The 18,428-nt window shown below is 34.6% G+C and overlaps 1 protein-coding gene across 7 annotated transcripts in view; it reads left to right on the forward strand.

Moving 5' to 3' along the window:
- LOC120860421 (sentrin-specific protease 6-like) overlaps positions 1-18,428 on the forward strand; it is a 127,551-nt gene that overhangs the window by 53,093 nt on the left and 56,030 nt on the right. For 3 of the 7 annotated variants that reach the window (XM_040236223.1, XM_040236227.1, XM_040236226.1), the window contains 2 exons: positions 3,115-3,135; positions 13,229-13,299. In XM_040236223.1, coding sequence (XP_040092157.1) covers positions 3,115-3,135; positions 13,229-13,299 — 92 coding nt within the window. Of the gene's footprint in view, positions 1-3,114; positions 3,136-13,228; positions 13,300-14,699; positions 14,748-18,428 lie in introns of all 7 variants that reach the window. The other 4 variants (XM_040236228.1, XM_040236225.1, XM_040236224.1 and 1 more) reach the window with 3 other exon arrangements.

Consider the following 18,428-nt stretch of genomic DNA (forward strand, 5'->3'; position numbering starts at 1 on the left):
ACACAGGGGATGCAGGTTCATTCCCTGGGCTGGGAAGATCCCCTGGAGGAGAAAATGGCAACCCACTCCAGTATTCTTGCCTGGAAAATCCCATGGACAGAGGAGCTTGGTGGGCTAGAGTCCAAAGGGTTGCAAAGAGTGGAACATGATTAAGCATGCAGGATGCTACATACATGTACCTACATACATAGGTTCAGAGTAGTCAGAGATGAGTATGACAGTTTTTCCCTCGAAGCTCAAGTTTGGTTAGGGTAAAAGACAGAGTAACAAGTAAGCAAATGTTTACCTGCTGAGTACAGTGTAGCAACATGCAAAGTATGTGTAGTACTATTTATAGCAGTGAAAAATTCACAAAGGAAGTATTAAAGAAGCTTTTGAGTGTTTTAGCTGTAAGAGAACACTCCATGGGGTAGGAACCACATCTTCAGTGGACATGAAAAAAACCTTCACCCAAGATGATAGCTAGCGAACTTTTGGTTTTAATTAGTGTAATGTTGGCACAATTGTCAGGCCTCAGATGTGTAAAAGCACACTGGCTTTTACAGTTTCACCTAATTTTTCTTATTTTCTCACCTCTGCATTTGAAATTAAAGACAATATCACTACTTGGTAATTCACACACATAATCGATGCCTCCTGGAGTGAGTGGTGTACCTTGTCTTGTAAGTAAGTCAAACCTGCATTTTGAATAATTTGTAAGATATTGAAATAAGTACATCACACCTTTTTAATCTAAAAGAAAGGAGTGTTGAAGTATCAGATCAGATTATCTACTATTTGGAGGATATTATGAGTGCAGCCTGGTTTCTTACTGCTATTCCAAATGTTAATTCACATTTAAAACGTAGGTTGTTTATATACTAATAGTGATGGAGATAGTATAGAAAAAAATGCAGAAAATTAAAAATTTTTATAATTATACAATCTCTATTCCTAACTTTAACCAGACTTGGAAAAAGAGCTTATTTATTGATTTATGTTTTGTTTACATTTTCGCCTTTTTTTTTTTTTTTTAAGGCTAGATAGAAAGACTTAAAAGGACTCTAGGGGAACATGAATGTTTACAAAACCATATATAATTCATAAATGGGGAAGTGGGCTCCTGGAATAAGCAAGATTTCAGTATTAATGAAAAGTACCACTTTGACCAAATAGAAGTCCAAAATCAAGTCATAGATAGCAGAATCAATCAGCTTGTTTTCTTTTTAAATTTTAAGAGCAGTAGTAGTAGTCCAAAAGGAACATTAAATCAACAGTTTTACGAAGTCTTACATTACCAGTAATGGCTTCCTGTCTCATTTTTTAAAAGCTTTATTACTTCTTTTATTCTTTCTTTCTCTCTGTCTTTCTTTCAATATATAAGCTCTTCTACAGCAGGGCTTGATAATAAACACATATTAGGGTGAGGAGTATTAGAAAACTACCATAACTCATAAGTTAAATATCATAGAAAATGCATTTTTTTCAAGTGTAAGAGATGTGAACATGAATGTATATATTTTTGGGTTTTGTTTTCTTCCTAACTCCTTTGGTTTATTGGAAAGAACCAAGCCCATTTCTACTGTGTCTTCTACCTCTTTCTTTTACTGTCTGTGGTACTGAACTCTTTTCACAACAGTGAGAACTCTGGGCACAACAGTATTAAGTAGGAAATGACTAGATTAGGTATTAATGCCTAAGTTTTGGTTTTCATTTTACTTTTCCTAAAAATGCAACACCATAAGAAATAAATACAAAAGGACAGACAGATTGAGCTTTTATGTTTATATTTTGTTTCACTTTAATAGGTTTATGACAGATAATTTTCCTTCATTTTTCTGTCATTTGTCCAATATAAATTTATCTTACACAGATTATCACATTTTTTAAATAACAAAAGTACAATTTCAAATATGGTATTCATGTAAGTTTGTAATAATTCTTTTCCTTATCGTTAAATTTTTTTTAAAGAGATAAGTGTTTCTTTTCAATGTTGTTTATGTAAAACCAACTTACCATATTATTTTTTCTTAATTTGCTAGGACTGAATGGATATTTTACATGTATGCTTCACATGATAGGAATTCAGGAGTTAATATGGGGACTCAGAGATTTTTGTTAACTATGTTTTGCTTACAGTTCTGAATATTTAGTTTTCTTTGTAATAGGAATAATTGCAGAATGTGACTCTTATTCTAAATTGAGGGTTTTATAAAAACCCTTGAGTAATTGATGTTGATAGCTTTTTAAATTTTCCATGAACTGTGGAAAAGGTTGGACCTTTTATACTTTGGACTTTTGATTAGAGGCCACGATTTTAAGTCCCAGGATTTTTTCTAGTGTCTCCAGCCATATAGTATACTTGTATTTAATATAAAGCTTTTGTGGAAAAGTTTCAACCTTAAATTTTTATTTTCTTTTTTTTGCTCAGAAGCAAATACAGTCGGACTTCTGTATCTGGAGGTTGCACATCTGTGGATACAACCAACCACAGATTAAAAAATATTCAAGGAAAAAATTCCAGACAGTTCAAAAAACCAAAACTTGAATTTGCTGGTGCTTGCAACTGTTTATATAACATTTACATTGTATTAGGTACTATAAGTAATTTAGAAGTGATTTGCTGTGTATGGGAGGAAACACCATACCCTTTTATGTAAGGGACATGAGCACCCACTGTTTTGGTATCTGCATGGGGTCCTAGAACCCATCCCATACAGATAACCAAGGGACTACTGGAATCACTCCTGATAACAGAATTGGGACCTCTAAAAATTGTATAGCTTTTAGAAAATTGTTTTGTTCCTTGGAGACTATTGCTGTAACCACTCTAAATAACACATGTCCTAAAATGTTGTATCATTAAATAAAGCTCTTTTAAGTATTTTTTTATTTTTATACATCCTTTTTTCTTCTTTAAATATGTTTAGATATGAATGAATTTCTGTACTGACAAAAATTGAAAACCAATTTACATATCTGAGAGGATTGAAAGCACTAGTATATAACATATGTGATGTATTTAAAACAAGTAAATCATAGTTTTGCCTTATTGACTGCACTTACTAAAACTATAGTGATATATCAAAAATGAGGTCTTGCCTCTTACATTTTTTTTCTTTTTCATGTTTTAAGCAGTCTGGACCAAAAGGAAAGGTAAGCTTAATATTGATGAAATTAGAGCATGGATACAACAATAAAATATCATATTATTTATATGCTTTGAAAAATCACTGAATTAGAGTTCATCATTAAGCTTATTAATTATTTTAATAAAAGGAAACATAGCAAACATGATATTTGATTTACGTGAGTAATATTTCACCATAATTCTCAACAAACATTTTTCCATGAATGATTATTATATATTTATGCTGATGTGTAACTACTTTAAATAAAGTATTTCAGGATCTTAGTAGTAAAATTATTTTCAGTTATGTAATATAAATATTTCTTGTATTTTAGTGATAATATTTTTGCTTAATGCTTTATTAGAGTGAGGTGAAAAATTGAGTAGAATACCTTAAGCTTGGAGTTAAAACTCTATTCTGACCCAGAATTTTATGACAGAATTTTATGATCCTTCTTTGTTCCCTTTGTAATAATTCTAGCAGACACATCATCCTTTAGCAGAAATGTTGAGTAATGTAATGAAAATAACATAGAAACAAGTTTTTAAGAACACATTTCTTTGAATAGTGAAATGATTGTAGTTGTTTTGAAGCAAATACCCTTAAGAACAGCTCTCTCCTCAGTGTGTATATGTGGAAATTTTTGTGCATGTGCGTATCTTTTTTTCTTGCTTCCCTGAATCTCAGGAACCTTTTATGAATTCTCCCCTCCCAAAACAGGTAAACAACCCTTGTATTAAGCCAATACTTTTGTGCCATTGGTGACGGTCAAAAGAAGGGACATTCTATACTTATATTTAATTGTGTGACTTTGACTCTATACTTTTGTTTAAAGGTGTAGAGGAAGCAAAGAGGACAACTTACAGTGTTTTATACAATGCTGTATATTCCATCTTACTTCATGAACACCAAGTTTCTGAGCTATAAAGGTGATTCTGTCAGCAAAAGATTTAGGCATATTATTTTATAATTCTGAAATACATCACAGTTCGTATATGTTTTAAATGAATGGGTTGTGCAGATATTTTATTACCTATCTCCTGGAAAAGAAATTTTATTCTATTTCTCTTTGAGTAAATTATTATTTCTTGTAAGATATAGATTTTATGTCTTTAAAATTTTTAACTCATAAGTGACTCATTTTGGAGAGAAGACCATTAATAAGATGTTTTTAATAAAATTGCTGAAGAATATAGATTAAATAACTATACAGTCACACATGAACCAGACTGTTGTTTTATAGAAATAAGCATTCCTTCCTGTGTGTTATAGTAGATGAAATGCAGGTATTGTTATCGTATCAGAATAATATAGAGCTTAGACTGTTCTCTTTCTCCCAATAGCTTTGGAGGGTTAAACTGATTTTTTCCCCCACTGTTTTGGCTTCTTAGGCATATTTCTGTTGTGGAAATTTATTCACTGATACATTCAACAAATGTTGTAGTGACTCTATGTGCCAAGGCACTCTTCTAGGAGCAGACAGAAATCCCTACCCTCTTGGAGCTTATAGTCTTGTTGGAATAATACTGGAATAGAAATCAAAAGGTATAGAATTAAGTAACCAGTGTTACCATATAAGTTACTCTAAAATGGGAATAATGATATTTGCCCAATTTTGAAGGAGATTTGTGAAGAACAAATGAGATAATTATTTGAAAGTGACATATAGTTTGTGAAGTTTGAAATATCTGTAATAGATACTGAAATTCTTTGTCTTTTGTACCGACATTACTGTCAGGGACTAGCATAACGTAGCAGGTATTTATAAAATACATAAATACACTGGAGTGCTTTATTTAGCACCTTTGTTACTGTTAGGTTCAATTTAGTCCGTTAATCCTTTGGATTCTTACCTAAAATTATTTTATCTTTGTCAGAGTTAAGCGTAGAAATTTTCTGTCAGTAGATTTTACTCTGGACCTTTTTTTTCCACATAAGCCTTTCCCGCTCTCTTCTTACAAGCAGTGTCACATCTTTTTTTCTGACCTTTGAAGAGCAATAGAAAATCTTTTATCTTTATCCCTTAACATATGGAGGACTACAAATCGCTGAACTAAATGATTGCTTTACAAGAGGATAGCTTATCTAATAAACTGAAAGATAGGGAGTTGTGGAAGGTTAAACTATATACTGGGCACAATGAGGTATATTTTAGGTTTAAAACCAAGCTGGAATAAATAATAAACGATGATTCTAAGGTCCAGAGCTTTCAAACTTAAAAAAAATTGCTGCCATTTTTCTTTGTTGTGAATGACATTGGTGACTTAAGTGACTTCTTTTCTGACTCTTGGACAGTGGGTTATGAATACAGTGTACGTGCTGGCTCCAGCAACCTGGAATACTTAATCTGGTATTAGAACTGCCCCCCCGCCCCCCCCTCCCCGTAAATAGACTGTGACCCATTATGAAATGAGCACATAGTAATTTCAAAAGTTTAAAAAATATTTTATTATAAATAGTATGTTCATATTATATAGAATTTTGAAATAACAGAACAGTACAAAGGTGAAAAGAATGTAGTAAAAGAATATATGTGAAACACTAGACATGTTTACTTAAATATGGGGTTTGTTTGAAAAGACAACTGTTATAATGAAATATTTTATAATTTTTAAGTTCTTAAAATAGAAAATACATCATTAGCATCTTTATACATTTCTTTTACAATATTTTTTCCTGTGTCCTTTAAATATATCTAACAGGGAGTCATAGTAAAAACACAGCTGCATATTCTGAATTTTGGCTTCTAAAAATGATTTTTAAATCCCATGGACAGAGGAGCCTGATAGGCTGCAGTCCATGGGGTCATGACACAACTGAGCGACTTCACTTTCACTTTTCACTTTTCATGCATTGAAGAAGGAAATGGCAATTCTCCAGTATTCTTGTCTGGAGAATCCCAGGGACAGAGGAGCCTAGTGGGCTGCCGTCTGTGGGGTCACACAGAGTCGGACACAACTGAAGTGACGTAGCAGCAGTAGCAGTAGCAAAAGTGATTTTTAATGATCACATAATAGCTTGTCCTACATATATACATAATTTATTTACCCATTAGCCCATGTCTGGTTGTTTTTCACTGTTACATATGATACATTAATGAACAACTTTGTATATAAATTTCTAAATATGTCTCTTAAGATAAATCTCTGGGAAGGATTCTTTACAACTATTTTTAATGCTCTTGATAGGTACTTCCAAATTGTTTTGCAGACAAGTAGTACCAGTTTATATTAGCCTTATAAAATACTATCTTGATTTCTGAGAAATAAGAGTATAGCAGGATACTAGATTGTAAGACTAATAATAATTAAGTTTTTTTAATTCACTCATCAGTTGAAGTATATATTGAAAAGATCAAAATGTCATTCATAGTAGAAACTAAAATATTCAATAATAAAATTAATGATGTATAGCTCCTTTATAAATATACCTATAGAAACTGATTTGAGGCATATATTTGGTTCCTGGTTGGTTATTTGATAGAGTTGATCCTTAAGATAAATTTAATGGAGTTTTAGTCAGAAATCCTGTTGACTTTGTTACTTTAGGAAATGTGACCAATTGACTTGTTTCGAAGAGTAAATATTGGCGAAGAGCAACAGTCTTAATTTTGTAAAAAGAGTAAATGAGGGAAGAGAAGAATGACATGCCTTGCCACATAATAAAGCATACTGTGAGGAAAACAGTGGTTGAATATGGAAACATTAGAAAAGGTCTAAAAAAGGAAGTAGGACAGTAAACAGACTAGAGAATCCAGGTGTGTTGAACATCAATAAATGTTAAGTTTACCATGCCTGAATTATATTATTTTCACATAGGCTAATATTTTGAATTCCTTTATGGTGGCTGCATGGTAGCCAGTGGTTGAGTTTTGACATTGTCATCCTTGTACTGCAATATTTAGATAATTGTTTGACCTGATAAATACACTTCCAATTACATACTGCCTTTTAGTTATATACATTTATTCTTTCCAACTATTTATCAAGTGCCTGCTATGTTCTAGGCATAAGAATACAGTGATGAACAAAACAGGCAAGACCTCTGTTCTCCCGTAGTTTACATTTTGATGGGCAAAAACTGATAATGAATAAGTAAAGCACCTAATAAGTTCTGTGTTTAAAAGTACAATTGGATGATGTGATATAATGTGACAATATGGCTTCTTTAGATGTTCAGAGAAACTCCACTACAAAGCTAACATTTAACCAAGGGCTGAATGTAGACTCAGATACAGTGATCATAGAGATGGCTTCTTCAGATAGGAAAGAGGTGGTGCTAAGATAGTAATGCTGGCATGCGTATGGTATGTTCAGAGAAAGAAAGAAGGACCACTGTGCCTGGAACTTGGGGAGCAAAGGGGAAAATGTTATGAGGGTTGGTTTAGTAAGGTCAGCTAGAACCCCTAGATCATAAAAGGCTTTGTAAGATAATCTCAAGAGTTTGAGTTTTACATTGGTGCACTCATTGAAAACTTTCAGTGCATTTTAGGTAGAGAAGTGTTACTACCTGATAAATATTTGAGATTTTTTTAAAAATAGTCTTTCACGTATGATTTATGTGGTATTTAATTGAGGCTAAGCTTGTTTCACTTACCAAATAGAATATCAGTAATAATCTTTGACTGTTCAAAACTATTAATAGCTCAGCAAAGTCTAGGAATTAGAGAGTAGAAAGACATAGGTAAAAGGAATCTTACGGCTTTTTTGGGAAGAGGGATTGAATGGGATAGGATGGGGAAGTGAAAGGATTTTAAAGATCTTTATGACTTTGGGGTGTGTAGAATATCTTGCTTGAGGAAATAGTTGGAATGTTGATACCATGTTAATGAACATAGTATGCAATTGAAATAAGGCTTGAGACAGGGAAGGTAACTATTGTATTTGTTAAATTAACCAGAGGAGGAAAAAAAGTGAAAAATAATTGTGGGGACTTCGCTGGTGGGCCAGTGACCAAGACTCCGCAATCACAGTGCAGGGAGCCTGGGTTCGATCCCTGGTCAGGGAACTAGATCCCACATGCCTCAGCTAAGACACACTGCAGCCAAATAAATAAATTTTAAAAGAAAGAAAAGTAATTGTGTAAGTCAGTAAAAATAAGAAAAAAGAGGAAAGAATGAAACAAATAAAAAAAACAACTCGTAAGGTAAGAGGAAAGGAAAACATCAAAAAACATTAAAAAAAGTTTATCAGCTGTAATAATAATTGTGATTAGGGTTGAATATATTTATTAAAAGACAAATCTGTTGTTTAAACTCAGCTATATCATACTATTTATAAGAGTTAGTTACTTCTAAAATAATGGTTTGTAAATAAAGGGTCTCTTGACTCTTAGAGTCAAAAGAGATACAAACAATATGGCAGAAACGAACAGGCTGTTAGAAAACAATTATCCTCCAATTAAAAATAAGTTAAAGATGCAAACAAAAGGAAAGCATGAGTAGAATTTTAGCAACAAATGAGACCAGATTAAGGATTAGAAGCACTAAATAGGATAAAGGAGTGCATTTCATAATGGACATACTCTGAGAAATGAATAAAGCTCCCCTAAAATATTTAAAATGCAAAAAAGTTTTTGGTTAGAGTACAACTTTGGGAAATTTTAATAAATTTTCAAAAATTTGAAGTTTAAACATAAGTTTGGAATAATGGATTTTAATGGAAAAATAGACACATTTAATTTTTGTTATAGAACTTTACATCTTTTGCAATCAGTTACAGCAGTGGAACAGTTTATAAAGTGAGTTATTAAAACCAACTAAAAATAAACCAGCACTCAGATCCTGGTTTCTAACATTCTAATAAAAGGAACCTGGAGAAATGGGTGATTCTAGGGATGGGTTAGGGAAAACAAAATAATCTTAGAGTATCTTGTAGTATCAGAATCCAATTCAAAAAACCAAAGGGTGCTTACTTCAACAACACATACACTAGCACTGGAACAGTACAGAGATTTTCATGGCCCATGCAGATTGGTGAGGCATTCCATACTTCTGTAAGTTTTATGCATATTTTATCAGAATTAAAAAGGTGACATCACAGGAAAGGAAAACAAGAACCAACTGAAAGAGCTCCCAAGGGCCAGAACCAGAACAATTGGAATATAACCTAAAGTATAAAATAAATATCCATGGGTGGTACTAGTACAAATGATTGAGTAAGTGATTTACTTACTGAACTAACCTAAAATTTTTGTAAGCTGCATAAAATGACTTGGGGGAAATTGACAGCCGTTTGCTACAGAAGAATTCCAAATAAATAATATATGTAGATACTCCCCTCTTCAGGAAGAAATAGAGTTGAAGCATTGTTGCTAAGTTGTGTCCAACTCTTTTGTGACTCCATGGACTGTAGCCCACCAGATTTCTCTGTCAACCACATTTTCCAGGTAAGAATACTGGAGTGGGTTGCTATTTCCTTCTTCAGGGGTCTGACCCAGGGATCAAACCTGCGTCTCCTGCATTGTGGATTCTTTACCATTGAGACACCAGGGAAAAAGCCTCTCTTGTGGGCTGGACTAATTGAATTTGCTTCCAAATAGAACATTGGAAAGGAAAATAAGTAACTTTGGAGTAGAGAAACCTGGCAGATACTACCTTAGCCAGATGATCACGGTTAATCTTACTGGTGTTCTAAATCATTGATATCATGTTACCTCTGATACGATGTGATGAGACATCCACCAAACCTACAAGCTCGGTCTAGTCATGAGTGAAACACCAGATACACGTTGAGGGGTATTCTATGTAATAACTAACCAGTCTCTTCCAGAGTGCCAGGGTCATGAAAAAGAATTTAAGTTCGAGAAACAAAGAAGCTGCCTCCGTGCGTAGTGGCTCAGATGGTAAAGAATCTGCCTGTTGTATGGAAGACCCAGGTTCAGTCCCTGGGTTGGAAAGATCACCTGGAGGAGGAAATGGCAACCCACTCCATTATCTTTGCCTGGAGAATTCTATGGACGGAGGAGCCTGGTGGGCTAGTATCTGAGCCTGGAGAGTTCCATGGACAGAGGATTCTGGCAGACTACAGTACATGGGGTTGCAAAGAGTCAGACATGACTGAGCCACATGCACACATGCACGCACACACGCACACCTGGGGAGACAGGATCACTAAAAAACACTGAATCCTAGGTTGTATTCTAGAACAAAGAGGATATTAGTGCAAAGTGGAAGAGCTGGTAAAATTCAGACAAAGCTTGGCATTTAGTTAATAGCCATGTGCAAATGTTGATTTTTGCGTTTTTTGACATAGATATGAGGGTAATGAAGGTGTTAACATTAGGAAAAACTGGGTAAGGGATATAAGAGAATTCTGAACTATCTTTGCAACTGTTCGGTAAATCTAAATTTGTTCTAAATTTTATTAAAAAAAAAAGACTTCCGAAGCTGAAGCCTGTCTAACTTTTAATAAACAGAACATTCTGATGTTATTTAAACAGTTTTGCACAGAAGGGGGAAAAAGGTATCTAGTTTTATGCAGTTTGTAAAATATTGGATCCATGATCCATGAAATGAGGTTCTCTAAAACTTACATACAAAACACATACTCTCAGAAGCAAAAGAAAAAAGAAAAAATGCTCCCAATTGGTAAGGATGCTTCTCTGCTTCTGCTTGGTTTAAGGTAGGAAAGAAAATCCACTAGGAAATTAAATCCTAGCCTTAAGCATCATACTAGTTTGAAGTTTGAAATTTTTAATGTCTGTAGAGCGTTGGAACCTTCATACTAAGAAGTTAACATAAAAGTTTATTTTTGATTACCTAACAAAAGTTAACACAAGATTATATCTATAAAGTTCTTTTAATTCTCTTATTAAACAAGTACTTTTATTCTGAAATTCTTGTATTATATTAAAATTAAGGTATGCTTTTACTTCAGTAATTTGCTTATTATACATTTTTTTAAAACAAAATTTGCTATGTATAGGGCAAAATATAGTAAATATCAGATACAGAGTGGCCATAAGGTTTGGAAATGTTGGCACATGCACATAATGTTAACATGACAATACATGATGGTCACGGACATTCTGTGACACACATATTCATTGTGGTGCTTGTTCCTCATCAAGAGTGCATGGTTCAGTGCACTGTCAAATAGCAGAGAGCTGAGCGAATTAGTAATCTCTGTATATCTGTGATACGTTGTCTTAGATGATTTAAGCCAGTTCTTACTGAATGAACTTGTGTTTATAGCATACCCCAGAATAAGTAAAGCAGATTTAAATAGACAAAAATCCAAATTATCTGTATTTCCAGATTTTGTGGCCACTCTGTCAAATCATTTTGCTTGTTGATAATCCTTTGTATTTAAGAACATCTGTTTCTGTTGTCCACTGTTTTAATGCATAGAGGTTTTGGAATTTACTATAGTTATATCATATTTTGCTTCAAATTTATTGCCTCGGTTGTATTTTATAGTTGATATTTTTATTTTTCCAGTGTAGAGTTATAACAGAGATTGAAAATTGAGTGTATATGGATAAGATTATATTATATCATTTTTAGTGTGAACATGTGTAGAATATAAAAACATGTACTTTATTTAAAGCTTGATGTAGTTAGGAGCTGAAAACCTTATTTTTCATAGCACTGGTACTGCTGTCTCTTGAGGCAAATTCTCATCTTCACAATTTGTATCCTCACAAAATTTTGACAATGTGGAAATGACCCAGTTGGACCACATACTGCTCAATGATAATAATGAAAATACCATTACTTACCAAAACTGATGCAGTTTGCCAGGATTCAGATTCTGGTGTTGCTATTTAGTAGTTCTGTGACCATGGCCAAGTTAATTAACCTCATTGTGCCTCAGTTTCTTCATCTGTAAAGTGCTAACAGTAGTATATACCTTATAAGGTTATCGTGAAGGCCAAAGTAATTAATAGACGGAAAGCACTTAGAACAGCGCCTGGCACATTGTGCGCACTGTCTGCTAGCTGCTGTCAGAAGGACACTGCTGTCACTGCTCTTACTATGTTCTGCTTGTCATTTTCTTAGTTTGCTTTCAATTCAGGTGCTCTGACTTTTGCAATATAAAAATATGAAATCCTTATAAGGAAAACTCCTTGAGGATTTTTGTTTAATTTTTGCTTAATTGTATTGCTTTGTGATAGGTTTGATCACTTGTGTGAATGGATTTATAAAGAACAGAATAACCTCTTTTAATTCCCCTGTTACATAATATGAAAATATTTTTGGAGCCTTTCATTTGGATGGGGAAGTAGCTACTTGTAGTTCCCTCGTCTGTTGCAAATCTCCTTCTTTAATGGTTTTATCCCATAATTTAGCTATAGTTTTTTTGCTTTTCTCCCAAACTGGTGTATATTTGGACTTCTCTGACATTTTAGGATCCTTATTTACTAAGGATTCCTGTTCAGAATTCTGAAAATTGGTTGTGTATGAAGTCTGACAATGTAATATACTTTTTAAAGTATTAATATAATTATAACCCCATTATATAGTCACAAGTATTCATACTTGTGACTACACAGTATGAATACTTGTTTCACGATTTCTGGTTTTGTATATAACTTTTTTTTTTACTGCTTTTGTAATTATCCTGAAGAATAAGATCTTATTCAGTCTTTATTCCCTTTATTCCTTGATTTTTAAACAGCTAGAAACATTTACAGCAAAATTGGGCAGATATTTATTCTAAGCTGAGTAATTTGTTTTATTTCAGAACTGCATGTGACAGTGAAATATTACAGGCTTTTCTTTTTTAAAAGTTTTTATAAATGGATTATGAAAGTAGTTCCAAAGGAAAAATTCTAAAATTTTGTGCATTGAGGAGATACATGTATCTTCCCAAAGTGACTACTTTGAAAGGATAAATATTTGGATTCATTTATTAAATGTTTATTTGAAAGACTGCCCACTATTGGCTGGCATAGATTAACAGTTTAAATAAAATATAATCACTGCCCTTAGGGATCTTGCAGTGCCTTAAGGTTTAGTATGTCTGTGTAATATAGTGTTATTTCATATCACCACTTTTTATGTAACAAGCTATGATTTGCTTTTGATAAACATATTGTAAGTATTCCCTCTACTTTTTCATTTTAAAAATATTTTTTTTTCTTTTAGAGTAAAACTATATGAATTTCCTTTTTAGGAAAGAATACCCACCTCATGTCCAAAAATTTGAAAGTAACCCTGTAAGGTTAAGTCGGCCCCAAGGTGTTGGTAAGTGTGCAGTTTTATTTGTTAACACCTGTGAAGGGTTTTGAGTTGTTGTATGAAAGGTAGGTTAGGGATGTAGCACTGGCTTTAGAATATTCCCAGTTATACTAGAAATATATGGACCCATTTTTAATAACTGACTTGAGAATTTATTTCTCATCTGAAATCACTGGAGAATGATTCAGAGAGTACACATTCAGGTGATGATAGTTGGAAGTCTTTTTGATTATATTAGCATTGTTGTTAAATTCAGGATCCAAATATTCACTCTGGATGGGTTATAGCTTCAGAATTATGTTGTGTTGCACTATGTTACAATCTTAATATAGTGCAACAGTGTTAATTCAGTGGTTGCCTAATATATTCTAAATTTTAGGATCAAAATTATTCTAGACAAGAAAATCACTGAATTAAAAAGAGACCATACCTGATAAAACTGTGTTAATAGTAGATGTTGAAATATTATTGTAAGTAGAAATTTAATTTACATCAAAATAATTTTTAAAAAATAATTAGCACTTATGAAAGCTGTTTCTCTACCATCAAATTTATGTTTGTTGTTTAGAGATTTTCAATCTGTGTGTCCATCTTGTTTTCCCCAGGCCTTTGCTTGTTTGTTTTTTGGCTTTTTTTTTTTTTTTAATTGAAGTATAGTTGATTTACATTATTATATTAGGTTTAGGTGTACAGTGTTGTGATTCAGTATTTTTACAGGTTATTGTCCATTAAGTTGTTACTGGATAATGGCTATAATTCCTGTTCTATGGAATATATTCTTGTTGCTTATCTATTTTATGTATAGTAGTTTGTATCTCTTAATCCCGTAGGCCTTTTGCTTGTTTTAAATAGCAGTAGTGGCTCTTACTATCCAAATTTGAATGATTTTAAGCAGCTGAATTTTCCTGGTTGAAAAGAGTTTCTTTTTTTTTTTTTAAACACCTGTATTTTTCTATACCTTGGATGAAAATCTTTTGTGTATATATAGAAAATATTTTGTAAAGAGAATATTTGAAACATAGCCTCTTTCCTAATAATTTTGCAGTTGTTATGCATGTGAATTAGTATGCTTTGTAATGCATAGCCATGCTCACTAGGTTTATTACATGTGGTAGTGATGACTAGCCTCTACAACATTCACACCTAAAATCTTTACTGAACTCTTCCCTGCACTTGAGCTGAGTTGGATGCTTGACATTGATTATTTGCTTTTATCCTAGCTCCCTACCCAGGATCTCAATAAGCTAAGTTCAACTTTACCTCCATTTTGTACAGAGGAAGAAACTGAGATTCGCAGGGATTATATAACTTGCTCAAGGACACAAACTAGTACTGGAATCCAGGTCTATATGATGATAAAGACCACACGTTCTCTTAACCACTGTGCTTTACTATTTTCTCCCTAGATCAAAAAGCAACTTATTTCTGATCCTCAGGGAAGAACTACACAATAGGTATGGTTATCATTCCCTTTACCCAGATGCATTTCAGTAAGTTAAGTGATTTGGCCTATTATATGGTTTTAGATATCAGCAAGCCCCAGACATTTTACAAAAATTTTTTGTTTATTCAGACATTTCCCTGGTGGTCCAGTGGTTAAGAATTCACCTGCCAGTGCAGGGGACACTGGTTAGATCCCTGGTTTGGAAGGACTCTATATGCCACTGGGCAACTAAGCCCGTGAGCTACAGCTGCTGAGCCCACCTTTGTAGATAGAGCCCGTGCTTTGCAATAAGAGATGCCACCATGATGCGAAGCCCAAGCACCACAGCTGGAGAGGCCCACCCCCAACCCCCGGCCCGCAAAGCTAGAGAAAGTCTGCCGCAGTGAAGACCCAGTGTAGCCGAAAATAACGAAATTTAAAAAAAGAACTTGTTTATTCAATGACATTCATTAAATAAATAAGAATAACCTTTTTTTTTTAAAAAAACTTTATTTTAAAATCATTTTAAATGAGTACTGAAAAGTTATAAAAATAGAACTCATTTACCCTTTACCCAGCTGCTCTTACTGTTAACATGTTACAGTCATAGTACATTTACAAACTAAGAGATTGGCACTGGTATAGCATTTTAAACTAAGCAAACAGACATTGGTCTCATTTCACCAATTTTTCACTGATAACTTTTTTCTGTTCCAAGATCTAGTTTGAGGATCTTACATTTGTTACATCTCCTAAGTTTCCTTGATTAATTTGAAGAATACTAGTAGAATGCCTTTCTGTTTGGAAGTTTGAATGATGTTATCTTATGATGTGTTGTTGTTAAGTTGCTCAGTCATGTCTGACTCTGCAACCCCATGGACTGCAGTGTTCCAGGCTTCCCTGTCCATCATCTCCTGGAGTTTGGTCAAACTCATGTCCATTGAGTTGGTGATGCCATTCAACCATCTCATCCTCTAATGTCCCCTTCTCTTTCTGCCTTCCATCTTTGTCAGTATTAGAGTCTTTTCCACTGAGTCAGCTCTTTGCATCTTATGATTAGATTGAGGCTGTTCATTTTTGGCAAAACTTTCATGAAAGTAACCTAGGTTGTGTCTTTTTCTACACATTATATCAAGGGTTGTATGATGTTGGTTTGTCTTAACTACTGTTAAACATGATCTCCTACTTAGGTAGTTTCTGGTGGGTTCTTCCACCATACAGCTATTTTCCCCTCCTTATTAATAACTTGGGACTCTGACACTATGCAGATACCTTCTTTTTCCTCAAAATTGTGTCCACTAATACTAGCATCTTTTGGTGGCTCTTGCTGGCAACAATTATTACTCAGTGTTTATTAATGGTAGTCTTCTATTTTATTTTATATGTGTTAATTGAAATTTTTTTATAGGGAAGAGCTATACTTTCTGCTTTACTTATTCAGTTTATGCCTGTGGACTCATAATAAAGTGTGTAAATATACATATATGTATATGTATAAATATTACCTGTCCACATGAAACACATTAGCTTGGGGAAAGGGATATTGGTATATTTAGCTTGTAAAAAAGTGACAGTGTTAGTTGCAGTTGTTCAGTCATGTCCAACTCTTTGCGACCCCATGGACTGTAGACCTCCAGACTCCTCTGTTAATGGAATTCTCCAGGCAAGAATAATGGAGTGGGTAGCTATTCCCTTCTCCAGGGGATCTTCCTGACCCAAGGATTGAACCCTGGACTTGTGCATTGCAGGCAGACTCTTTACTGTAGTGACCCCACAAGAGACTGAGCCAGACTTGCCTGCGAGTGTCCAGGAGTCTCCGGCTGAGGTGTGGGTCAACAGAGGCCTGCCGCAGGGTCAGGGGCACTGAATATACCAGTCCTGGGAGCTACGTAAGTCCTGGTGTGCTGGCATACATGAACCGTGAACTTCCAGATGTTCGAGCTGGTTTTAGAAAAGGCAGAGGAAGCAAGGATCAAATTGCCAACATCTGCTGAAAGTGAAGTCGCTCAGTCATGTCCAACTCTTTGCAACCCCATGGACTGTAGCCTACCAGGCTCCTCTGTCCATGGGATTTTCCAGGCAGTGGTACTGGAGTGGATTGCCATTTCCTTCTCCATGGAATCTTCCTGACCCAGGGATCGAACCCGGGTCTCCTGCATTGTAGACAGATGCTTCACCGCTGGATCATGGAAAAAGCAAGAGAGTTCCAGAAAAACATCTATTTCTGCTTTATTGACTGTGCCAAAGCCTTTGACTGTGTGGATCACAATAAACTGTGGAAAATTCTGAAAGAGATGGGAATGCCAGACCACCTGACCTGCCTCTTGAGAAACCTTTATGCAGGTCAAGAAGCAACAGTTAGAACTGGATTTGGAACAACAGACTGGTTCCAAAGAGGAAAAGGAGTACGTCAAGGCTGTATATTGTCACCATGCTTATTTAACTTATATGCAGAGTACATCATGAGAAACACTGGGCACGAGGAAGCACAGGCTGGAATCAAGATTGCCGGGAGAAATATCAATAACCTCAGATATGCAGAGGACACCACCATTATGGCAGAAAGTGAAGAACTAAAGAGCTTCTTGATAAAAGTGAAAGAGGAGAGTGAAAAAGTTGGCTTAAAACTCAACATTCAGAAAACTAAGATCATGGCATCCAGTCCCATCACTTCATATATGTGGGGAAGCAGTGGAAACAGTGGCTGACTTTATTTTCTTGGGATCTAAGTCACTGCAGATGGTGGCTGCAGCCATGAAATTAAAAGACGCTTGCTCCTTGGAAGAAGAGCGATGATCAACCTAGATAGCATATTAAAAAGCAGAGACATCAATCACTTTGCCAGGAAGGTCCATCTAGTCAAAGCTATGGTCTTTCCACTATAAAGAAATCTGAGCGCCAAAGAATTGATGCTTTTGAACTGTGGTGTTGGAGGAGACTCTTGAGAGTCCCTTGGACTGCAAGGAGATCCAACCAGTCCACCCTAAAGGAAATCAGTCCTGAATATTCATTGGAAGGACTGATGCTGAAGCTAAAGCTCCAATACTTTGACCATCTGATGCGGAGAACTGACTCATTTGAAAAGACCCTGATGCTGGGAAAGATTGAAGGCGGGAGGAAAAGGGGATGACAGAGAATGAGATGGTTGGATGGCGTCACCAACTAAACGGACTTGAGTTTGAGCAAGCTCTGGGAGTTGGTAATGGTCAGGGAAGCCTGACGTGCTACAGTCCTTGGGGCTGCAAAGAGTTGGACACAACTAAGCGACTGCACTAAACTGAACTGATAGCTCTTTTGTGTTAGGTCAGTTCAGTTTTGTGTTAGGTAGGTTCATATATGCTTGGATATAGTATGAATGATAGGGCTATAATAATGTTGTGTATATTGTTTCATAAAGATTGCATTTTATTTTAGGATTTCCTTGGAGATAGCGTTTAAAATACTATTTTCAAACCCCGGGATCAGTAGTTAATGGCATAGCACCTGGAATAATTTCCTCCTTTAAAGGTATCACTGTCTTTTTATAGTTCTTAACACATATGAGGACTTCCTTTATTATTTTTCTCCTTTATTTTGTATTTAAGAGGCATTTAATATGAATTATAGTTATTTATCAGCACTAGGCTAGTAATTACTGATAAAGCAGTTCTGTACAGTTAAACTAAAGCTTGTAAAAACTAAGTATTGGTATAATTTTTGGACATGTCACATA

The sequence above is a fragment of the Oryx dammah genome, unplaced genomic scaffold, assembly GCF_014754425.2.
Source record: "Oryx dammah isolate SB20612 unplaced genomic scaffold, SCBI_Odam_1.1 HiC_scaffold_11072, whole genome shotgun sequence".
NCBI classification, from domain to species: Eukaryota; Metazoa; Chordata; class Mammalia; order Artiodactyla; family Bovidae; genus Oryx; species Oryx dammah.